Raw genomic sequence first — 24,970 nt, 5'->3', positions numbered from 1 at the left:
GAATGGTCTCCAGTTTCCACCCAGCAGTCCGACATTGTCACAGGGCGTCAGTTATTGCCGTGAGACGATAGTCGCGGACGCATATATATGAGCTACTATCTGTAATAGAAAAGTATAATACTTTACAGATACTTTAACCGACAGATGAGCCAGTCTCACATCCTCGATATCTCCAGGGTATACGTTCCGAAAAGTCTCCACTATATACCCTGGATGCATTTACGGCTCAAACTTTATTAACAAACAATCACGCTTACCACGCGTTCATTGACTACTCCGACCTAACATCACGTGATCAGTGGAGATCACGAGATATGATATATTAAACGACATGAACATTGTACAGGGAATTGTGGGTGGTATGGAGCACCTCTCTCAGCTGAAACTAGGGGGCGTATTGTCATATTCTGGTGGATACCGATGGCCATGTTACTGGAACACTGTAATTACGTCTGATGTTATTGCATTTGTGAAGGTTGTCATTTATAATAGTTGCATTTGTGTCGAATATTATTGGAGCGATATGTTGTGTAATGGTGGCTGTTTTAGGTTTAAACAACGTTTGTGGGCGATTCCTTGTCCCTGACGCCGTCGGTTTTAAACCAAATTTGCCTATTTTGAATTCCAGTGAATCCCGGAAATTGAACAAACCAAACTACTTATCTTCTAAGTCACATTATCGTCTGTGTATGTGCTATGTGATTATTCATGGCACGTAACACAGGTCAGCGGAAGTCGCATTGACGTGATTTTTTGTAATCATAACCTATAGTATTAAACTAAAAGAGGAGCTCCCCGAAGAAGTATACTTACCTTGTGCCCTTAGTTAACCAGTCAGTCACTCAGTTGCAGCCTATTGTGAGTTAGCTCGCAGCCAGCCGACCAGTCACTCAGCTAGTTCGTTAGTTACACAGTTAGCTGGTCGGTCAGTTAACTAGTTAGCTAGCCAGTCAGTCAGTCGACCAGTTATATGTTATGTAATTAGTCGATCAGTTATTCAATTAGCTATTTAGTTAACCAGTCAGTTAGTTCATTTGTCAGCTAGTTATTTAGTTTCACTGTCACACTTGATCCCTCAGTGGCCATGTCATATTGCGTCGCTACATAAGTGCAATAATTTTGAACGTGAGATCAACCCTACTCTTCTGAACTCTTAGTAGGGGATTGTAGGGTTGGCTAGTGCTTAAAGCGTTCGCTCGCCATGCCGGAGACCCTGGTTCGATTCCCCTTTTGGATACAATGTGAACACCGTTTCTGGTGTCCTCCGCCGTGATATTGTTGGAATATAGCTAAAAGCGGCGTAAAACCAAACTCACTCAACTCGTTCTATTTAGCTTTATGAATAGTTGTCGTATTATTAGCATGTTAACCGTACATATTTGTGAATGATACGCCAAAGCTAGTTAGAAGTTCTTGCTAAAAATTACTACATGATAATGCGCTTAACGTAATCCATCTTAACATATCTGATGTAAATAAACTGAAAGATAGTCTGTGCTAGATTACGTGTGTTCATTCACTTATTCCTGAAATGTCAGGCATTTTTCCATGGGAACCGATGTTCAAACCTTTTAAACCTCTCCTGGTAAATAAATGGACCTTATCTCTTGGACAGTACATGTTGATATCTTCCGCGGAGATAGCGCCTGTAAAGTTCAAACCTGTTGTTATCGCCAGTTTTATCAGTTAATGTGATAACATACGATAGCTAGAATACGTATAACTCGGTCGACAGCCATTCGGTTGCTGTGTCATCGTGTATACATTACAATATTGTATGGAAATATATTTCACGAGCGATTCTTAGACACAACAAATGAGATCTTATTCCAAGTGATTAAAGGATATTCTGTGTAAAGCGGTGTTTAAAAAAATACCGAGTTACTTTTCAGGAGACTATTTCTCTTTACAGTAATGTTAACCGAGACCTGGAGATGCACCAGTAAGAAACGGAACCGCCGCCTCGTTGGGCTCGTCGTGATCGTCGCTCTAATGCTGTCGCTGCAGGCTCTACTAACGCCGCCAGTGGAGATGTGGTTACCAAGAATTCTCATAAAAGCTCCCCGGAAACAAGGAACTTTTGTGCAGAAGTTCCCCCAAACCAGAACCAACTTGAACAGAACTCTGCAGATCCTGCTCTGGACGCCATGGTTTGGTGATGCATCATGGGTAACTGATTTTGCATCCGCATTTTCATCCTGCCCTGTGTCGGACTGCGTGTTGAGTAGTGATAAGTCCACCATAGCTCAGAGTCACGCTGTTGTGTTTCATGCCATGGATTTACTGAATTATTTCATAGGATATCCCATGCCAGAATATCGTATAACAGACCAAGTGTGGGGTTTGTATAACATCGAACCACCTCCTAACATTGCTAAAGACTTCCGGTCGTACGGGGGCGTGTTCAATTGGACGCTAATGTACAGGGCAGACAGTGACATACAGCTGCCGTATTTCCAAACAGAGAAGCTGCCCAAAAAATTGACCAAAGTAAAGGACATTGCTGCCACAAAAACAGCAGGTGTCTTCTGGGTGGCCAGTAACTGTGGCGACCAAGCAAGGCGACAGATGGTTGTGAGAGAATTACAGAAACACATCCAAGTAGATACGTATGGGAAATGTGGGGATTACGAATTAAATAGCATGGCGGACACAAGGCATTATAAATTTTACATGGCTTTAGAAAATTCCTACTGCCGTGATTACATCACTGAGAAGTTTAGTGCATCACTGGTTGACTGGCAGATCCCGATTGTTGCCGGGGGTGGGGAATACAGTAAGGTGGCTCCCCCGCACTCCTTCATTGACATCAGCGACTTCAACACCATTCAAGAGCTGGCAGAGTATCTCAAGTATCTGGACAAGAACGACACTGCTTATAACAGTTATTTTGACTGGCACCGTGAATATCGCCTGATCAGGAGCAATCACATGGAGAATTTGTTTTGTAAGCTGTGTGAAGCTCTCCATGACGAGACCCGCCCACACCAGACCTACACGGACATACAGGGATATATAGAGGACGACACATGCCAACAGTGGACGGTAGGTGTTCTATGTAGACGGCGGGTGTTCTATGTAGAAGGTGGGTGTTCTGTGTAGACGGTGGGTGTTCTATGAAGACGGTAGGCGTTTTGTATAGATGGGGGAATTCTGCGTAGACGATAGCTGTTCTATATAGACGGTACGTGTTCTATAGATGGTAGGTGTTATGCTTAGACGGTTGGTGTTCTGTATAGATGGTAGGTGTTCTACATACACGATAGATGTTCTGTATAGGCGGTAGATGTTTGACATAGATGGCAGGCGATCCACATGGAAGACAGGTGTTCTACATAGACGGAAGGTGTTCGACATATCTGGTTAGTGATCCACATGGAAGGGGGTGTTCTGTACAGATGGTAGGTGTTATACATAGACGGTATGTGTTCTGTATAGGCGGTAGGCGTTTGACAGATGACGGGTGATCCACATGGAAGATAGGTGTTCTGTACAGGCGGAAGGTGTTTGACATAGACAGTAGGTGTTCTACATGGAAGGTATGTTCTGTGTAGACAGTAGGTGTTCTGTATAAAGCTTAGGTTTTAATTTAGCATGGCAATGTCGTTTTCGTTGATAATAGGAATATCATAATTCTCTATTGTGGTACAGAATGAAAACAAATATCAGCAAATTCTATCTGTGTTAACATCCGTCAAATCGACAAAAACACACACGCACACGCACACGCACACGCACACGCACAGTGAGGAAGAGGCTTTTTAAAACTGATGTTACACTATTTATTTCCTACAGTTACCTGGGTTCCTCCACCAGTACATACAAGGCTACGGCATCAAACTGGGTGTCATATGAGATCCTCACGTCACTTTGGCCGCTGGAAGTTCGCCTACAAATTCTTACTGTGTTCCAGTCTTGCGGGGTATCCAATGAAACTGAGAATGGACTGTGTGGAATTGTTTAGAAGTAAAATTGCTTCCGTCCAATGTAATCCAAAGTGCAGTTAGTTACATGTGTCGCACAAAGTTAAATGCAGACGTGACACCGTTCTTGTTTGCATTCGTAAAGGCAGGTTCTGTGCATCACGTGTGTTAACTTGATAAGGTGAGAAATCAGTACTACGTCACCTCTGTTCCCACAACCTATGCGATGCTTGTGCTCCGACTTGGAATAAGTACTTTGTACCTCCTGTTTGAGGAAAACCCAGCTACCACTTTGTGGATCGGGTGGTCTGACTCAGAGACTCGGCTGACTGACCATCAGCCGTCGGTTTGCCCCGTCCATGTTGTTTACAGACCGCTGGGCGATGGGCAAGAGGAGTAGGAAGGGACTGTTTTTGAGAGGCACGAACTCTCTGACTGCGGACATCATTTCACAGTGTGCTACCTGTTAGACGTTTCAAATGCTCAACAAAAGAAACCAGAGGTCACATCACGCTTACTAGTATTCCTTCCACACTGTGAGAGAAGATCTTGCAAACCTAATCACGTGGAATGCAGGGGCGTGGCTATCATTATGTTAAAAGAAAAATAAACGGGCTTGCACATGAATTTGAAAATAAATGTTGGACAAGCTCTCAATACCATCTAAATACTTGCAACATATCGGGCTTACATGCAAAATATTGGCTTGGTACGCTTGAATCTGGATCTGACTACTACAAGTGACTGGTTACAGTTGACGATACAAGGAAGCGGTGAAGTTGCACAGTACTCTAAGTGAATTAGCTACAAACCACATCATACAATCGATTTTTGCAAGAGACGGAATACTCACGGAACTTTAAAGTGACAATGATCCACTGTTTTCATCTAAGGTGTTTCATGTTTTTGCTGAAGAATCGGGGACTTATTCTCAGAAGAGTCAATACTCATCATTTACAGCAAAGTGAAGTTGCAGAGAATTTAGCTTCAATTGTGAACAAAATGTTGGAGTGTGTTCAGTGTTAGTTTCACGGCGCTTTTAGCAATATTCCAGCAATATCGCGGCGGGTACATCAGATACATTGTACGCCTGTAGGGAATCGAACCCTGGTCTTCGGCATGGCGAGCGATCGCTTTAACTACCAGGCTACTCTCATCGCCCTTCAATGCTGGAGAAATGGACATGAAAGATCGTCAGTATGCTTGAACACAGAAACGCCGTTGAATGCTATAACTAACGGGTCCTGAATTTCTGCCCGGCTACCCCACTCCTTATTACCCTACCCAGCCCGGATACCCGTCCTGTTAATTCCTGATATCAAATATGTAAGAAATGCCAATGTATTCTTCAGCTCGGAGGCTACGATAACGAGTTTTACCATATCTTAACCATGTGTTATATTCAAAACAACATTCTCTTCCCACAGAGGTTACGCTTGTCATATCTTCCTACGTAGGAGGGATGATGGGGTAGCCTAGTGGTTAAAGCGTTCGCTCGCCACACCGAAGACACGGGTTCGATTCTCCACATGGGTACAATGTGTGAAGCCATTTGTGGTGACCCCGCAATGATATACCTAGAGTATTGCTAAAAGCGGCGTAAAACTATACTCACTCAAAATAGGTGACTGCATAATTACATCTAATTCGTCATAGACAATACAACATTTTAATCTCGAAAGAATAACATATTACATTGTTATACATTAGTCACAAGATCATAACATCTGGGTAATGTGATAGGTACCCGGGTCCAACTCATTACCCACCCGTCTCGGGTATCCGGGATCCTCGTCCCGGTTCAGATCTGCTCAAATACTCCCGAGTAGACGTCGTGTTGTTTTACAGTTTTTGTGTCAGTGGTTCGTTTTTAGTGTGATATTAATCACAACATTTTTTATAAAAGTTATTTTCCATTGTTTTTGTTGTTGTTGTTGTTGTTTATTGCGTTCTAGTTATAGAACAACGTGCACAGTTTTCGGAAATCCGATTTGTGGAGTGGCTGTGTCCACAGTCTTAAAGTTATGCGAAACATACACGTGAGATAAATAACATCAAAACAAATCTATAGTTAAAACACGCACGCACGCACGCATACGTGCATTTTCTTGGCTGTTTGTTTCTTGGGCAACCACCTAGCTCATTTTCTCCAGGACGGATTTATCAAATCAGTATTCAGTGTATAAACATTGACCCAAACATCGTGATTTATGTGTATTGCCCCCAAACACATCTCAAAATATATTTGTAAAGGTTATTTGTCATGTGATACAAAAACGATACATGAAAATTGCATGCAGAAAAAGTTGTTCACCTAATGCATGTGCAATATGTCGGACACATGAGTAGAGACATCGACTATAAAAGGCCACACCAAATTCATCGTTTTGTTATTAAATTTACAATATAAACCGAGATAAAAAAAAAATCCAAAGTGTTAAATTGAATGCTACTGAACGAAATATCTCCACTGGACGTTTGGAAGCAGGCTGTGTGAGTCCTAGTCTGCCATTACAAGTCACTTCAACGTCTGCCACAACACCATATCCCGGTTACGGCATCGATATACTCACGTCAATGGACCAAGATCATCCCAAAAGTTAAAGACCATGAGTGACCACTAGTACTCATGGACCGATTCATCCAGGCTTTTCACCAACGTTTCTAGCAGAAGCGGACACTGCCGGACATGTCCATGGTCTCTAGTGGCCGAACCATCAGAAATCGCCTTGGAATTCGAGCAGAAGTTAAACATGTCCTGACACGGCTACACCGACAATGACTTGCCCATTGATGCAAAAGGATAATGGCATTGTATATGGAGAACGCGTGTGATTCAGCGATGAATCGCGCTTCCGCCTTCAGCGACGGGATGGTGAGACATCGTGTCTAGCGCCGTCAACATGAAAGTTTAGCGCCGAACTGCGTCCGACAGGTGGACAGATTTGGTGGTGCAGGCGTCATGGTGTGCGGGGGATATGTCCTACACGGGTAGATCAGAGTTAGTGGTGCTTCAAGGCAATCTTTTTGCAAAACGCCAACGGGTCGCAGGAGGAGTGACGATTATTTACCAAATCTCCGACGACTGTGCAATCTCTTCCAAGTCGGTGTCGAGCAGCGACCGCTGCCAAGGGTGGTGTCACCAGGTACTAACTGACCTGAACCTCCACATGTGTCCACACACGTGCAGTGGGTGGACTGAATAAATGCGGACAGTAACAATAGTACTCGACGTCATTATTGAAGGGTCAAGCCAATTTAACACTGTTTGATGAAAGCGATAAAGCTCACTTATAATAATGCTTCAAGTGAAATATCCAATGTTTCATACCTTGTTTCACAGCTTGGACAAAGACACCAGGTCATAATAATGAGGGTTTTTTTTGTCATCTTTAATGCCAATAAGTTCATATCACAATTGTGCCTTTTTGGTTAATTTCATTAACATGGAAAGCAACCTGCAATTCAACGTGCATGGGTTGCACGGGCTTTTCAAGACGTGTGAAATGTATAAATGATTACATTACATGTATAAATGATTGTTTTGTTGCTGTTATCTGGTCAGTTTGATGGTTGAATTTGGTCCTTATTATGAGACGTTTTTTGACACCTGTTGAAAGAGGTCAAGCTGTAGCGTTCCTGGAAACTGGTCAAACACAGCGAGAGGTGTCTTATCGATTCAGTGTGAGTCAGAGTGCAATTGGTAGACTTTAGCAACGATTTAGAGCTAATGGAACTGTGGAATATGCACGACGTCCAGGTCGTCCCAGAGTCACCACAGATCGTCAGGATAGACACTTGGTTAATACTGCGTTACGTAACAGGTTCCTCAACTCTGCTGATCTCCAGACAGAACATTTCAATGTTAACAATGCAAGGATATCCAGGAGCACAGTTCGTCGAAGATTAAGGGCGTCAGGACTTCAGTGTTGGTGGCCTGCAGTTCGCCCACCACTGACACCACGTCATAGGCAGGTGCGTTTGAGATGGGGTAGAGGTCATGGGCGGTGGAATCAACGTCAGTGGTGTTCAGTTTTATTCACTGATGAAAGTCGGTTCAACTTGAGCCTCCATGATGGTAGGCAGAGGATTTACCGTCGTAATGGAGAAAGAATTACAGTGGTCTGGGCAGGGATTACCTCCACTGCCATGGTCGAACACCACTACACGTCATTGAAAGCAATCTGACAGGACAGCGCTATCGGGATGAGATTTTGGCTTCTCTTGCAGTGCCTTTCTTGCAGGCCATGCATGGTTTCTATGGTCGACCCTCCACACTGCAAGATGACAATGCTAGGCCACACAGGGTAAGACAGGTGACGAAATTCCTTCAGGAACAACATGTAGAGCGTCTGGAATGACCAGCGTGTTCACCAGACCTCAACCCTATTGAGCACGCGTGGGATGAACTGGGTCGTCGTGTTTACAGGCGCCATCCAGAACCAGTGGATCTTGCAGGACTCAGGAGAGCTCTTTTGGAGGAATGGGATGCAATTCCACAAGCCTACTTCATGAACTTGATTAGGAGCATGAGGTATCGGTGCACATATGTAGTGGAAGCGCGAGGAGGTTACACACGATAATGATGCACTAACCGAGTAATGTTTGTTGTCACTCCCATTTCAAAACAGGAAATCATGCAGTTGAATTCAAACACATGTAAGCAACATAATAACTGTCGGAAAGATTTCACAATTGACATGTTTCATCATCAATACGTAAAGACGAATTTCGGAGCGTTGGCAACAGCGTTGCATCGTCTGAACATGAAGAGAATGAGACAGCTGATGAAGAAGTTTTAGTAACTTGCGCACGGACTCGGTGATACACCTGAGACAGTTCAACTGCAGTTGTCTTGGGCTAGCTAGCCTACCATCGGGGTGGCTGGTCGCACATGATTGAGCCTCCCTAGAATCCGGTCCCACTAGTGTTCTATCGGGTTTAAGCCTGGACAAAGGGCAGGCCATTGAAGAGTTTGTATATCGTCTTGACGCAGAAAGTCTCCAGTTACTCTGGCAGCATGGGCGTTGTCCTTGTGGAAGACGTGCTTTCCATGACGAACGAAATGTGGCTGAACGAAGGGTCTCAGCGCTTGATCAATGTATCGGACAGATGTTACACCGGTTCCTCTACCGGGATGGGGGGTGTTCAGTATATAAACATTGTTATGAGTGATGGTAACAATTACATAATAAAATCCATTTCTTATCCAAACTTACATTCAACGCTACTACTGTCACGCATACATTTAAACGGCATTCGAAATACTTGCCTCTCCGACCGCCTGGGACGAGTTATTTTCAAGTTCAACACGGACTGCCAGATTCTCAAATTCACCGTCCCGAGGTCGGGTTAAGATTTTGACATGTTGTATGCGAGGATATTTTGTTTTGGCAAGTTTCGGTCATTTTTACATCTAACCCGCTCTAGCTAAAATGTTTGGGAGTTTCACAGACTGATTTAAATATGTCATCTTGAAGCGAGGCACAACACTATTTATGCGGCAGACGAAGTTACAAGATTAGAAGCATCGGAATCGTGGTTTCCTAAACGAAGACGTTGTGATCAATACAGCTGGACGACTTCACGCTCGAAGGTGATGATATAATATTCATAGTCAGTATACGTTATGGATTCTTTTACGTCGTCTTCAGCTGCAGCCATATTACCACAATGTCATCACCGGGAACAGCAGAAATGCGCATCACACTTTGAACCAACTTAAGAATTGAACCCAGGTCTTTGGAGGTGATAAGTGAACGCTTTATCAACTGGGCTAGCCTACCATCGGGGTGGCTGTTACCCGGAAATACCCTCCTGTTGAAGAGTCTCCTCTACATGTTGATATCAGTATAATGATTGTGCCCTGAAGGTGAACGATTGCGTTTTGTGAATTTAAAATTGGCTGCATTAATCATATCAATGCCCATCTCAGGGGACCCTGAGAACAGGGGCCTTCTGCATGGCTGACACTTCCTCCACTTGACCGACCCTTATCTCTTGACTGTAAGGAGTGCGTGAGTGAGTTTAGTTTTAAGACGCACTCCGCAATATTCCAGCTATATGGCAGCTGTCTGTAAATAATCCAGTCTGGACCTGAAAACCTTGTGATCAACAACAGAACATCTATCTCCACAATTGGGAAAGATGACATGTGTCAACCAAGTCAGCAAGCCTGATCGCCCGATCTCGTTAGTCGCCTCTTATGACAAGCATAGTCGCCTTTTATGGTAAGCATGGGTTGCTGAAGGCCTTTTCTACCCTGGACCTTCACGGATCGTGACTGCAAGGACCTCTGGGTAGGCAGGTGTGGTGACTTAAATTACAGACAAAATTCATTCAACAAAACACAAGTCAAAGTAAAATAATTTATTGAGTTCAGACAAACATGATGTGTTCACATCACTTAGAGCTGTACACGTCTCTCAAAATGGAGGCTGTCTCGCACCCTAACGTTAATCCATCACGTGTCAAATGTTTAGACACCTGACTTCATTTACGAGCCAAGACAGCCACCAGATGGCTGGACATGCACAAATACATTACGCACATTGTTTTCAGCAGAAGATAAAACATAAGAACAAGGATACGACCATGCTACAAATTCCAAGTAACAATATGCCTGACACCATCCGAAAACAAGACGCAAAACTGATTGAGCAAAGTAAGAAACATTCTCATAGTTTCTAAATAAAGAACCATAAATCACGCTTTCACAGTTGCAAGGAGAGCACTGTCAAAACAATATTACACCAATAAATAATGGAAACAGCCTTATAAATATCATTTAACAACACGATCACTTAATTTCCAAAACAACCATTACAGTTAAGTTCCTGACACACTGACCACAAGCAGAACCAAAGTATTCTTAAAAATTGCAGGGATTTTCACAACTTCATTCTGTTTAATCACTATCACCAACAAATCTAGAAACTTGAAATGGTTTGTCAAAAGTTTATAAAAAATATCATTTTCTAAGTACAGTATTTTTCCATATTTTCTCAAAATCACAACAGCAAAAAGAAATGTTTTTTTCCCCCATAAGTACTCTAGCCAACCATTCTTCAGTTCATTCTAGTGGGTATCTTTTCACATCAAAACTTTGCAAAACAATGAACTTAGTTCTCATAGAAGTGCTGAAAACTCTCCCTGAAATAAATGAACAGTTGAAGAATAAATATTTCAATGTCAAAACTATGTATCAAATATATTTGGTGTAATATCAAAGGGAGATAGTATATTCCCAAAATATAGAAATATTTAGCAAAATATATCAAATTGTTCCATATCAAATATTCAAGTCCCAATCAAACTGAATTCAGATGCAATGGAATACACTTTAATTCTTTCCCTTATTTCATGTTTCTGTCAGGTTGATCAAAAGATCTTCAATTTTTCAACATACACATTCCCAACTGAACAGGGTTGACAGAAATCTGATCCTTGTCAAATTACATCTATAATAAACATAAAAAGTGGTTTCACATTGTATTCATTATACCATGACAACACATAAATACACTTACATTCATTCTCAAAAGAAATATTGCATATGGACTTGCTGTAGTAGGTGACAATAGGATAACTTTAACCAGTATTTTTTACCCCTAAGGCTAGACCAGTTTCATTTCTTGTTTTACGAATCTGCTTGCCATATTTTCTCAAGAATAAGAAAAAAATATAAATTTATTTTTCCCTCTCAAAAAATAAAATATTAATGTTTTTATTGGCTAAAAATTTAAACTCACCAAAAAAATACTTTTTAAGTTGTTTTTTTACCCGTATTCACTTCATAAATTGCCAAAAGTAAAATACTTAGAGCATTTAGAAGGAATATTACTTTGACTGGAAATTTTATTGTTATTTTTTTTTCACGCCTGCCTTTAAGTTTTCAGAGGACAAAAACCCCTAAAACAAGAAATAGAATTGGTCTGGACTCATCCCAAAATTGTAAATTAACACCTCAACTGTGTTCCAAGATAATTAGCAGAAATATTTTTGTTTCAATTTCACATTTCCATATCCAACACAGTACTAAATGAAAATAAACAGTTTCTAAAAGAACTTATGTCACCTTTACTCGAGTTTAATTGGACTAGTCATGTTGCACCTGTAATTAAAGCTAATTATTACTTCAACATGTTAAAGTTCATCCCTGGAGTCCTTGTTTCCTTCTTTAATACTCTCTAATAATGCTTCTTCTTCCTCCTTCTGCTTCTGAGCTGCTTCTTGCCATTTCTTTAAATCTTCATCAATCTGTGCCTCTGTTTTTTCTGTGTATGGACCATCCAGATGATCATCCGGAACATTCTCTTCGGCATCGCCTTTCTTAAAAAATCCCTTTCGCAACAAAAGTCTTGTGCACTCATTCTGAGTTAATTCTGACAGGTCATGTTTCTGCAAATACAAAAGATATGATCATTTTAGGAGAATATCACATTTGAAGGTCACTAAAAACAAATGGTTGACAAGGACTTGAGCAAAGATCCTGGCTCCCAAATTAAGTGCACTTGGCATGCAATACTACACAAAATGTTATGTTGAAAACATCTAATCTCATCACAACAAATTCAAAAGAACAGATTATCGAACTATTAGAAATTAATATTAGTTTATATCCAAGTTAAAATTTCCATTTGATCTTCCTGTCAGAATGCAAGAGTAGTTACTGAGTTATCAAAACAATATAATGTAAATAAGATTACGATCGTTATATCTCTATATAACATATACATGTACACACACACCTAAATGTAAATGAGTCAGTCAAATTTGTTGTCAAGGAAACAAACTACATACATAATCTAAATTTCCTAAACTGTTCAAAACAACCCATTGACAACCTGACTTTTGTGAACAGTTTCATGCAACGATATCACCTTTTTTCAAAGATATGGTTGAACCTAAAAGCCTCTACAATCTGTCAAACAGGACCAAACAATTTGGCCCAATCGTAAACACCCTCATCATGCCCTCGTCCATTGACTTAACCTCAACACTCTGATTGCCAGTTCCACCCTCCATGCCCTCGTCCCTTGACTCAACCTCAACACTCTGATTGCCAGTTCCACCCTCCATGCCCTCGTCCCTTGACTCAACCTCAACACCCTGATTGCTAGTTCCACCCTCCATGCCCTCGTCCCTTGACTCAACCTCAACACCCTGATTGCTAGTCCCACCCTCTATGCCCTCGTCCCTTGACTCACCCTCAACACCCACAATGCTAGTCCCACCCTCCACGCCCTCGTCCCTTGACTCCACCTCAACACCCACATTGCTAGTCCCACCCTCCATGCCCTTGTCCCTTGACTCAACCTCAACACCCTCACTGATAGACCCACCCACCATCCCCTTGTCCCTTGATTCAACCACAACACCCTTATCACTAGACCCATCCTCCACTCCCTCACTGTTTGACTCACCCTCCATGCCCTCGTCCCTTGACACAGCCCTGACACCATGATTGCTAGACCCACCCTCCATGCCCTCGTCCCTTGACTCAACCTCAACACCCTGATTGCTAGACCCACCCACCATGCCCTCGTCCCTTGACTCAACCTCAACACCCTGACTGCTAGACCCACCGTCCATGTCCTCGTCCCTTGACTCACCCTCAACACCCACAATGCTAGACCCACCATCCATGCCCTCATCCCTTGATTCAACCACAACACCCTTATCACTAGACCCACCCTCTATGTCCTCGTCCCTTGACTCAACCTAAACACCCACATTGCTAGACCCACAATCCATGCCCTCATCCCTTGACTCAACCTTGACACCCACAATGCTAGACCCATCATCCATGCCCTCATCCCTTGACTCACCCTCAACACCCTGATTGCTAGACCCACCATCCATGCCCTCATCCCTTCACACAACCTCGACACCCTCACTGATAGACCCACCCACCATCCCCTCGTCCCTTGATTCAACCACGACACCCTTATCACTAGACCCAACCTCCATGTCCTCGTCCCTTGACTCACCCTCAACATCCTTATCACTTGACCTACCCTCCACTCCCTCGTTGTTGGACTCACCCTCCATGCCCTCATCATGGACCAAACCCACTCCTCACTTATCCCTTGACCCATCCTCATCAAGGGACTCAAATTCAACACCCTAATGGAGAGAACCAAATTCAACAGCCTTGTTAGACCCACCCTCCATGCCCTCATTCCTTAACCCACCCTCAAAACCCTCGCACCTTGACCCATCGTCCACACCCTTGTCCCAACCTCAACACCCTTGTCACTTGACCCACTCTACGCTCCCTCATCCTTTGACAAATCCCCCTCAACACCCTCATCAATCTACCCACCCTCCACATCACTTTGCAACTAGCGACCCTTCACAACGTGAACTCACCGAAACCACATCATCTTCTGAGTTTAGGAGAAACAGCTCCGGGTTGGCACCATGCACTGTCTCGAACTTAACATTGTGACTACAACAGTCAAGGTTCTTAACAAGTCCATTTGTCTGAATATGCAATGCAGTGACTTGAGAAGAAACATTACTTTTTGCCCACCATGACAGCTTTACTGATGAACAAGCTAATTTTACAACCAATGCATGACTTACTCTGGTATAATGTTAAGAGTTAGAATCTGATGTTATGATTTAAGAGCCAATGACAAACATCAACATATTGTGAAACAAATACATACGACATATAGTTGACAATATGACCCGACACCATTTTTCCATTACTTGAGAAAACCATTTCTGCATAATAATTATCCAAGATTTGTGACAATTATCAAGTTATCTTCATAATTTCCTGGTTCAGAGATCTGTAAATCCAGTGCTTCATATGATGTGAATATATACCATAATTTCGAGGACCTGTTTTCTTTTTGACTGTGACTACAAATGTAAGTAATGAACATAATGGAGACAATAGTTAAATAGCAAATCCCAAAATCAGTTTTCCTGCTACATTCCCCATTACTCAACAAAACATTTCTGATTGGGACTTTAACATCAGGACCGCAATGGTTGTCCACAGCTTGCCATGCTATCAGTGATAACCATCTTCAACCCACAGTTACAAATAACCAGCAGATAAAAATTACTGCCTCCAAAAATATAAGAAATGAGAAAGGATACAACAGAGGGAGATCTATTCTAATAAACCTCTTGACCTCTGGCAAGCGATTCAGTCGTCATCCAGAACAACTCTGAAACAACAATGTAATACATGTTGTTATGAAGCATATTAGTGAGTGAGTTCAGTTTTGTTTACTTTTACACCACTTATTGCAATATTCTAGCAATATCACGATGGGAGACACAAAAAATGGGCTTCACTCAAAGTACCCATTTGTAGAATTGAACCCTGGTCTTCAGCCAGACGAGTGAACACTTTAACCACTTGACTGTATGCTAGTTCTTGCAACTCATATTCTAGTCAGCTGGGGCTGGCCAAAAATGATTGGTAAGGAGTTCAAAATGTCCATCGCCCTACACCCAGCACAATTCAGTGTTCATATCGGGCAATCAAATAACGGTAACCTACTTGCCCATGGGCTACTAGATAATTTAGACTTATGGTTTAAACTGCAAATAACTTTCATTTCATGTCTGCTCCAAATGTAGCTATTAAATTTCACAATGATAATAAAGTATGGTTATCTTTCTATGCTGTTTATCACTTCTCAATCGGTAGTACACAAAACATTAACATCAAATACCATGCTGATTTATTCTTTCAAAATTACGTCATCACCATTATGTCATAAAAATATGTGCAAGTGGAAAACTAGTCAGGACAAATCACTTTCTTCAAGTCATTTGTCCTGTGGCAAGTGGCTTTTAAAGACATTTTTGAACCTCTGTTGGTTATGTGAAATAAAAACAGGAGAAATTTATTATTATTACTATGCAAATTGTGCTATTGACAATATCATACATCAACTTTTGTAAAAGAAAAATGTTTTAATGTTTAGGACTTTATTCATAATCTGTTGTTTCTAAAATGTGTTCAGGACCCCGTTTTGCTACTGATCCATACAACATGTCACCACTTAACAGTGACATGAAATATATCTATTCTTTTCAGGATCCCTGAAGGTCCCGGGATAGAATAGGCCTTTAAGAACCCATGCTTGCCATAAAGGGCCACTATGCTTGTCATAAGAGGTGACTAACGGGATCGAGTGGTCAGGCTTGCTGGCTTGGTTGACACCTGTCATCGGTTCCAAACTGCGCAGATTGATGCTCATGCTGTTGATCACTGGATTGTCTGGTTCAGACTCAATTATTTACAGATATAGCAGACATTTTTGGCAGTTTTGCTCGAAGTTACAGATCCCCTATTTATCTATAATTGTTCCATATATAGTTTACGTTTATCTATCGCCATGATCAGCAATATTCCTGCTATATGGTGGTCTGTAAATCATCGAGTTTGGACCAGACAATCCAGTGAAACATGTGCATTGATTCATGCACTTGTGATACAAAGGCATGTGTCAACCAAATCAGCAAGCCTGACCACACGATTACGTTTGTCGCTTTTTACGACATGTGTTCCTGAATGCAAATTCCAACATGGATCTTCATGGGAGGTTATAGTGAAAACATCCACCAGCAAAAACACCCCCAACCCCACAAATTCGCAGAAACAGCTACTGTACGGGAGAAATCAGTCACCGCTCCTAGAAAAAAACAGCCATATATGCAACAGAAAAGAATGTGTATCTTATTTTGCTTGTATTCATCTCTATATCAATATCATAATAAAAAGGAAATGCAGTGCAATATATATCATAAAACTATATATATTTTTTACATAGTGTCTAGTTATTGATTACAAATATTTTGGCACGTGTACTAAAGAGATGCCTAGAATAAATAAGAATCCTATCTATCAAATAACAGTAGTATAATTCCAGCTGATGATACAAATGGGTGACAGATGGCTGATGAGGGTGAAGCATCTCTGAACAGCTCAACAGTTAGCGGCAGCTGACCAGAAAGGGTTACTTGAGGCTTGCACATTCACCTATCAGGAATTAATTACTGAATAAACACGAGATGATGTGAAAGTATCAGATGAGATGATCTATTTATTTTATTTATTGTTTTCTCACTCTCACGTCACAGGGCGTAGCGGGGTGATTGGATATCTTGACCTGAACTTTAAACAATATTTCAGCTATATCGTCTCTAAAAACAAATTGTAATTTCATGATAATAATAAGTATATTATAAACACCTGTCACAAAAGGACTGTAAACGAGCAAGTTTATCAGAGATATACAATATATAAACAGGCCAACAACTGACATTACATCACAATAGTAGGGACCATGGCAGAACTAGAACAAAGGTTGGAATTAGTACTAATCTACTTGTCAACATAAACACTACCTTATCTTGTTTCTCCATCATCAGCTAATTTTACGAGTAAAATGTACAATCAGTCAAATTGGTTTGTTCATCATAACTATCGAAACCGCCAATCAATCGCCAAAGGTGAAACCGCTATGGATATCGAAACTAAAAAATACATGCAGTTTAATAAAGCCTATCTCATAAAGCCGACCTACAATTAAGTGAATCTCTATTGTTAGGATATATACAATCATATAATCTCCTCTGATCTTGGAACAGCTATGTTGGCCATATTCTCTTGGCACAGAAACAGCATTCTTTATGTCAGGAGGCCATTCTCTCTAGTGCAGTGATTATTTCATTTTCTTGAATTTTGGTAGGTCATATTTCAAAACCTTTCATGGGTCCTGCAGATAATTAAGACTGGTCTTGAAAAGCTTGACACAGTCATGTTCAGAGATCCACAGAAGCAGAGTGCACTTGCAGTGAGTGAGTGAGTTTAGTTTTACGCTGCTTTTAGCAATACTCCAGCAATATCACAGTGGGGGTACAGCAGAAAATGGGCTTCACACATTGTGCCCATGTGGGGAATCAAACCCGGGTCTTCGGTGTGACGAGCTTTAACCACCAGGGTACCCCAACACCTCATGTACTTGAAAAAAATAAGCAAAGTAAACCGAAATAAAGTTGTTTTCCCTAAATCCATCTATGTGCTTCAAATTTCACACACTCCGTAGTAATTTAACCTATGTGATCTATCAGCTTGCATGTATGTATTACTGACCAACAATTAAGTGCCGTGCCACTGAACATTATCTTCAATGTCCGTCTTATTAGTTGTTCAATTGTCATATTTATGTAACTGTTATGCAGCTGAAAAAGCAAAGTGTAACTGCCTATCTTATGCTGCTGAAGGCTCGTTTCTTTGAACTGACCAGTGATTAAAGAAAGCACGCAGAGAACAACAGTCGATTATTTTTTCAATTAAGAACAAATAAATACGCGGTAGAAGCTAAAAAATGCAAACTGAAATACCCAAAACTGACATCCATTGAAAGTAGTGTTTTTCTATTGTATTGCAATTTGGGATGGGACTAAAAAAATAGAAAATAACGTTACCAGTATTGATTCATGCTGGCATACATATTTGATTAAGAAAAATACTTGATACTTGATACTTAGGCCAATGTAATGATACGACAAACTTCACAATGGTTCGGCTGTGAATTTTTAAATCCAATCTGATCTGAAGGCTCTAAGTGCAAACAAAACGTGTCATCATATTAACATTCTGAAAATAATATTCCAGTGATTAAGAATTATACCTTGACTACGCCTCGCATGACATCTTTGTTCGCGACGTCTTCATTGTCAGCAAACGCAATCGCCAACACCAGTGCACACGTCGACAACCAACTTAAAGCAGCCATGTTGTTTACTGAGACCTTCACCTTCAGTATTGACCAATGCGCCTTCTCCGAGTATAAAGCATGGTAGTTTGACCCTTGAACCCTATACAAACCAATCGAATTTCTCCACCGCTATGTAATGAATTACTTTGCGTTTGTGCGATGCGTTAACACGGAAGTGATGAATATTTACGTAATAATTATCAACAGTCCAGTCATATCGAACGCGTTCCTAATTCTTGTCATTATTTATCGTTAATCATCATGCATTCTTAATCTTTTAAATATTCAGATATCATTTAACAAAAATGACCATCGTCAAAATGGGTAAAATATATGTACATTTCTATACGCACTAACATCATCGTTATTAGACAGCCCCCAAATATCATTTACCCACATCCTTTACCCCTAGTCTCTACATCATCATCAGAGAGAAACACAAATCAACATTTCAGAAATAACAACAAAAATTACTCTTATCATTATTTTTATATACTAGTAAAGATTGGTACTAGTAAATTTAAGACTGAGTGAGTCTGTTTGTCAAACTGAGGTCAGGTGTCCCCGGGGAAGACTGGGACCACGTTATATCTGACACTGAAACCCCGTGGGATAAGAGCGAGAACATAACAAACCAGACTGCAGTGATTTATACGGAAAACCCCTCAATGAAACTGGTATGAAGACAACGAAATTTCACTGCAACATCTATCAACCTCGTTAACAAGTCGCAGCGCCATACTGTTTTAATTCAAATCAAATAGACCAAGCCCAATAACTTTAACCCTAATTGGGTTAAAACATGTTTAGAATTGTGTTTAAAGGTCACATGTTTTCAGGGTGTAAATGAATGAAATCACCATACAGGACTGAACCCTTCTTACTGTCGCCACGGGTATACAGTCCGTGAAAGTCAAATAGGGTGTCCCTGTCCCTGCCCCTGCCCTACAACTCAACAGAACTTGTACAGACACTAGGCATAATAGAGCGCACCTATGCAGTTAGTGATACTAACAATTACAGGTTACATGAAACTAATCCCTATTCAATAGAAATTGTATAAACAAATTGTATTTTTTGTTTCAAAGTATCAATTATCTGAAATTCATGCAGATGTTACAGTACCACAGCTAAGACTGGCGTAGGTTCTATACTGTCATAATTTGCCCGAACTGACACCAGAACGTCGCTCTTGATTATAATTAAACCTAAATAAGGCTTCAATAGTTTGTGATAAGTAAATCTCCATCGTCAATAGTCTCCAAAAGGCTTTCAATAGTTTTTTAACCATTCAATAGTTTGCAACTGTTGACCGCTACTTTTGATGAAACGGATATAGGGCTGGGGGTGGGGGTGTTAGGTACATGTATCTGCATCAGGGAGGTGGAATGCCCACGAACATGAAACATACAACGATTTTGTTACAGTTTTTGTATTGGATTTTGTTATTACAACCAAATGTTTACATTTGGAATGTGACTTTAGCTCCGCTTCTTTCTACGGTGAAGCTGATGGGAGCGTTCGCGACGTCGCCAACGGTACTTTCAGTTTTGGAGACAGCGGTGCCTCGGATTGAACTTCGTGATCAACTACTGACGCGTCTTCTGAGTCTTACTGTATACTGATAATGACGTTGCCCACCCACATTGTTCTTACGTGTGATACTGCAATTTCTTGTCCATGATACTGTGCGTAACAGTTCGCATAAACGCAACAATTTCACTTGCCGTCAATAAATCTTCACGCCATGTGGCAGGCGTGGCTTTCCTTTCAAACGACACATGTCGTAAGGTAACATATGTACACGTCTGCTGTAATTACCAAAAGAAATGAAGCGACAGAAGTTGAAGCAGCCTTTGTTTCACTCAAATTACGACAATTAAACCTCTGTACTTGGATGATACTTCATGTACCAGTCAACAACTCTCTCTCTCTCTCTCTCTCTCTCTTTCTCTATGTGTTTGTGTGTGTGTGTGAGAGAGAGAACACACAAACACACACAGAGAGAGAAATACACAGACTCTCTACGGTGAAGCTAATGGGAGCGTTCGTGTGTGTGTGTGTGTGTGTGTGTGTGTGTGTGTGTGTGTGTGTGTTTGTGTGTGCACCAGGGAGGTGGAATGCCCACGAACATGAAACATACAACGAGTTTGTTACCTTTTTTATTGGATTTCGTTATTGTGTGTGTGTGTGTTTTGGTTTGTTTGTTTGTTTGTTTTTGGGGTGTGTGTGTGTGTGTGTGTGTGTGTGTGTGTGTGTGTGTGTGTGTGTGTGCGCGTGTGTGTGTGTGTGTGTGTGTGTGTGTGTGTGTGTGTGTGTGTGTGTGTGTGTGTGTGTGTGTGTGTGTGTGTGTGTGTGTGTGCAGTTGTGCAGTGGGGTAGTCAGGTGGTTAAAGCGTTGGCTCGACTTACCGAAGACCCGGATTCAAATCTTGACATGGGTGCAATTGCGTGAAGCCTACTTCTCGTATCCCTCGCTAGATACGATGCTAGAATATTGTCAAAACCAGCGTAAAACTAAACTCACGCACTCACATCTCTCCCAACTCTCTATAAGGCCAAATAAAAGAAGTGAAATGTTTCTCGGGCATCGGCGCGTAACATAACAGTTTTTTGCTGCCATTTAAAAAATAATTTTGACTTTGCCACGTCCCAATCATCAATTGTCCACTATAATAATGAGGGTCTGTAAGAGCGAGTGTGACTGAATCTACAACTCATTAACTCGTGCCAAACTTCCCAATCTGTATTTCTGAGAGAAAAGAAATAAAAACGTGTTCCTTTCTCGTCACTTTTGTTTCTATCAATTTTTTTTTAAAATCCTACCGCCCTCGTCACTTTTGAAAAAATTGTGCCCAAGAAACATTTCATTTTTTGATGCAGCCTAAGATTGGTCTTAAATGGATATCTGTGACATATACTACTGGTTTTACTGTTCTTCGCCAACAGGGTTTTAGTTTCTTGTATTCTTGATCTACAATGTCATTATTACTTGTTCTCGTCACGATATGGCTGCAATATTGCCGATGTGACGATAAATATTAACTCACTCACTCACCCCAAGATTGGTCAAATGGTGAAGCTGATAAGTACACAAGAACCAGGTTTCGCGGCGGCCACATATCATTTTAAGTAATTGGACAACAGTCTAGACACTGCATGAAGATTTGCATGTGAGATTAGGTTCTGTTCTCTCTAAAATCAGGGTATGTTTTCAATGCAGAAACAGTAACTCTTTGTGCATGCTCGCCAAGTGTGGTCTGTTGTTCAGGCTGACGTCATGGCATAGTATTATGCGTGCAGCATCAATGATTGGGACATGAACGAATTTCAAAAAAAGATAACAAAGGGACAGGGTTAAAGCGATATCAGACATTTGTTTTTTGTGAGTGGGATCTGGTCCTCTTCAGTAAGAAATCACCATCGGCACATGCAGATGTGGCCTAGCATTATCGCCTGCAAAGACTGGCCTTGTGTTCAGAGGGTGCTCCGAGAAACGTGGCACAACAAACCTGTTTAGGTGAGTGAGTGAGTGAGTTTAGTTCTACGCCGCACTCAGAACCATCCCAGCTACATGGCGTCGGTCTGTAAATAATCGAGTCTGGACCAAACAATCCACCTTCAGCAACCCATGCTTGCCACAGAAGGCGACTCTGCTTGTCGTAAGAGACAACCAACGGGATAGGGTGGTCAAGCTCGCTGACTTGGTTGACACATGTCATCAGTTCCCATTTGCGCAGATCGATGCTCTTGATGTTGAGCACTGGATTGTCTGCACCAGACTCGATTATTACAAACCGCCGCCATATAGGTGGAATATTGCTGAATGCGGCGCAAAACTAAACTCACCCACTCACAATGACTGGATTGTCTGGACCAGACTCGATTATTACAAACCGCCACCATATAGGTGGAATATTGCTGAATGAGGCGTAAAACTAAACTCACCCACTCACAATGACGAGCCTTATGAACGGAGGACACCGTGATGCGCGTTAGGCAACTTGGCTAGCCGAGTACACAGTTTAAATACGACTACTACCAATACCCTAGTTACCACGCCATCCGCAAGAAGTCGCATGGACGATTTCGCAACAACTGTCCATTCGGTTTCACCAACACCCGCAAATATTATTAGGTGCACAAATTCATAGACGTGTACGGGTAGTCTCAAAATATGTATTTGTCTTCTTACTTTGTTCAAAATAGATTTGTTCCATGTAAATGTTTCGGCTCATGCATAAACTAAATATAACATACAGTATAACGCAAGGAGAAAATCAATGAAAAGGGAGATATGTACAGTGAGCAGATGCGGTTACGTGGTGGATGGAGATTTATTAACAGTACAAATTAAATTGATACTTTTAAAGTTGACTGATTTAACATTTAGGAGAACGGTCTGCAGAAATATATCTTCTTGGAGCAGACAACGGGTTCTCATAAAATATACCCGGTTCCCACTAATGGCTTTGATACATCACGTATGGTTTTCTTATGTCCACCATATGAATGTAGTCGCCATGTTGCAGTTCCTTTGTCGTGCTGTAAGCATGGGTTGATTCCGATCCCTTCAGATTTACGAAAGAAACATTGCCCTGCATCAGCCTGAATGACGGCTACACGTGACACATTACCAAGTGACTGTTTCATTTGTTTCGTCAAGTCCTTGACTGTGGACAGTCGTTTCTCAAACAGAAATTGGAGTGATTGGATCTATATCCCACAGAATCAATTTTGACCCTCATATGTTGTCTACTCAAATAGAGATCGATATTCAAATGATAGTTTGCGTGAAACTGAACTTTCCTTGTCAATGAAAATGTGTTTCGTCTGGCAGCCCCGCTAACAGGGCCTACTTGTCGAGAATGGCTTGCCATACTGGTTTTCTCCTTAATCCGACTTGTGAGGTAACCCTAGTAATTTCCTTATTCCGGATCCTGCACAAATTAAATATGGATGCCTAAGAGTGAGTCAGTGAGTGGGTTTAGTTTTACGCCGCTTATAGCAATATTCCAGCAATATCAGCGGGTAGACCAGATATGGGCTCCATACGTTGTACCCATTACGGGAATCGAACCCAGGCCTTTGGCGTGACGAGCGAACGCTTTAACCACCAGGCTACTCCACCGCCTAGTCTAACACCTGCATTACTCCGGTGATGTGAATGGGATTTATCTTCATATTCAAGACCACTGTACTTACATCTTATGTGCGTGCGTGCGTGTGTGCGTGCGTGTCGGTGTACGTTGGCTCATTGCAGCAACATGCCGTAGTTTGACGTGGTATAACCGATTAATCTTTCGCTTATTTTATCCAATAATGGCGAGCACGAGGCAGGGAGACATTAAGTAACACCTTTTAAAATCCTTTGGTATGGTGAGATCCGAAACTGAACCATCGACCTACAGTTCTCGAGGCACACACCCTATCCACTACCCTACGGCGGTGATTGATTAAGGATGCTCATTTATATTGAACAAATCGAAAGTAAGGATCTCGTCAGTCATACAGTGTTTTGTATTGGGGTGACAACGTAAAACTTCGCCTAAACAGACGGTGGTGAAGTGCGACGATCATGGTCTGCCAGATGCGTATATTACGTGTTTAGTATATTACGGGTTTATAGACCCAACCTTACAGATCGGCTATCAAACACATACAATACAGGTGGAAGGGACCAACCTTCAACTAATCAGCTACACTTAATTAATTCACACCAGGGGAAATTTGAATATCTAAAATATATGATATCAACATTTACATAGATCATGAACGGCGTCCAGTGAGCGAACTGTGTTGCGGATATTGAATCGACCCCAAATGCCGAAACATCACATCTAGCAACACCTGGTCACACCTGGCCACGTGGGACGATGCATGGCACACCTGGCGAAAAATTAATTATCGAATTTTGGTTATGCGTGTAAATCCAAGATAAGTACGCTCAATGAGGGCGAATTAGAATGTTTTGCTTTTTTTTCTACCCCCAACTGCTTACACTGTCAGATTAAGTCGTCGACGTGTAATCAAGATACGCATGTTTTCCATGTACCTTTAGCTGAACAGCCATGCGTACATGGTATTGGCAATTTAATTTGTGTCTTTCTTTTGTCCTTCTTGAATTCGAACAATGTATTATTTTCCAAATGAACCCCACAGTTTGTTTAAATTCCCCACGAAAAATCCTTTATGATCTGAAAAGAACAGCAGTCTGCAGAAAGTAGTTTGTTCATATGATCCAACTGCTACGGCACAACGGAAAGTGACTTCAAGACGGGCACCCTAC

At 41.5% G+C, this 24,970-nt stretch overlaps 2 protein-coding genes across 2 annotated transcripts; one reads left to right on the top strand and one right to left on the bottom strand.

Annotated features, from left to right (window-relative positions):
• The first annotated feature begins 325 nt into the window (after nt 1–325).
• LOC137280383 (alpha-(1,3)-fucosyltransferase C-like) lies at nt 326–5,846 on the top strand. Its single transcript, XM_067811880.1, has 3 exons — nt 326–442; nt 1,913–3,045; nt 3,796–5,846. Exons 1-3 carry the CDS (start codon nt 421–423, stop codon nt 3,853–3,855), a joined length of 1,215 nt encoding a protein of 404 aa, XP_067667981.1. The 5' UTR covers nt 326–420; the 3' UTR covers nt 3,856–5,846.
• A 4,431-nt stretch (nt 5,847–10,277) lies between these two features.
• On the bottom strand, nt 10,278–18,749 carry LOC137293645 (selenoprotein M-like). Its single transcript, XM_067824319.1, has 4 exons — nt 18,596–18,749; nt 15,042–15,112; nt 14,298–14,376; nt 10,278–12,323 (listed from the first exon to the last, which is right to left on the bottom strand). The coding sequence occupies exons 1-4, from the start codon at nt 18,698–18,700 to the stop codon at nt 12,069–12,071; spliced, it is 510 nt and encodes a 169-aa protein (XP_067680420.1). The 5' UTR covers nt 18,701–18,749; the 3' UTR covers nt 10,278–12,068.
• Between the last annotated feature and the right edge of the window lie 6,221 nt (nt 18,750–24,970).

The sequence above is a fragment of the Haliotis asinina genome, chromosome 1 (genome assembly GCF_037392515.1).
Source record: "Haliotis asinina isolate JCU_RB_2024 chromosome 1, JCU_Hal_asi_v2, whole genome shotgun sequence".
In the NCBI taxonomy this organism is placed as follows: domain Eukaryota; kingdom Metazoa; phylum Mollusca; class Gastropoda; order Lepetellida; family Haliotidae; genus Haliotis; species Haliotis asinina.
Note: the sequence above shows the minus strand (reverse complement) of the source record. Positions and strands in the feature narration are given on the sequence as shown.

What these genes read in the sequence shown, in the direction of transcription:
- LOC137280383 (XM_067811880.1), top strand. Translation starts at nt 421, where the DNA reads ATGGCCATGTTACTGGAACACT. An exon ending in GGCCATGTTACTGGAACACT is followed by an intron (nt 443 to 1,912) that starts GTAATTACGTCT and finishes TTCTCTTTACAG; the next exon opens with TAATGTTAACCGAGACCTGG. An exon ending in ACACATGCCAACAGTGGACG is followed by an intron (nt 3,046 to 3,795) that starts GTAGGTGTTCTA and finishes TATTTCCTACAG; the next exon opens with TTACCTGGGTTCCTCCACCA.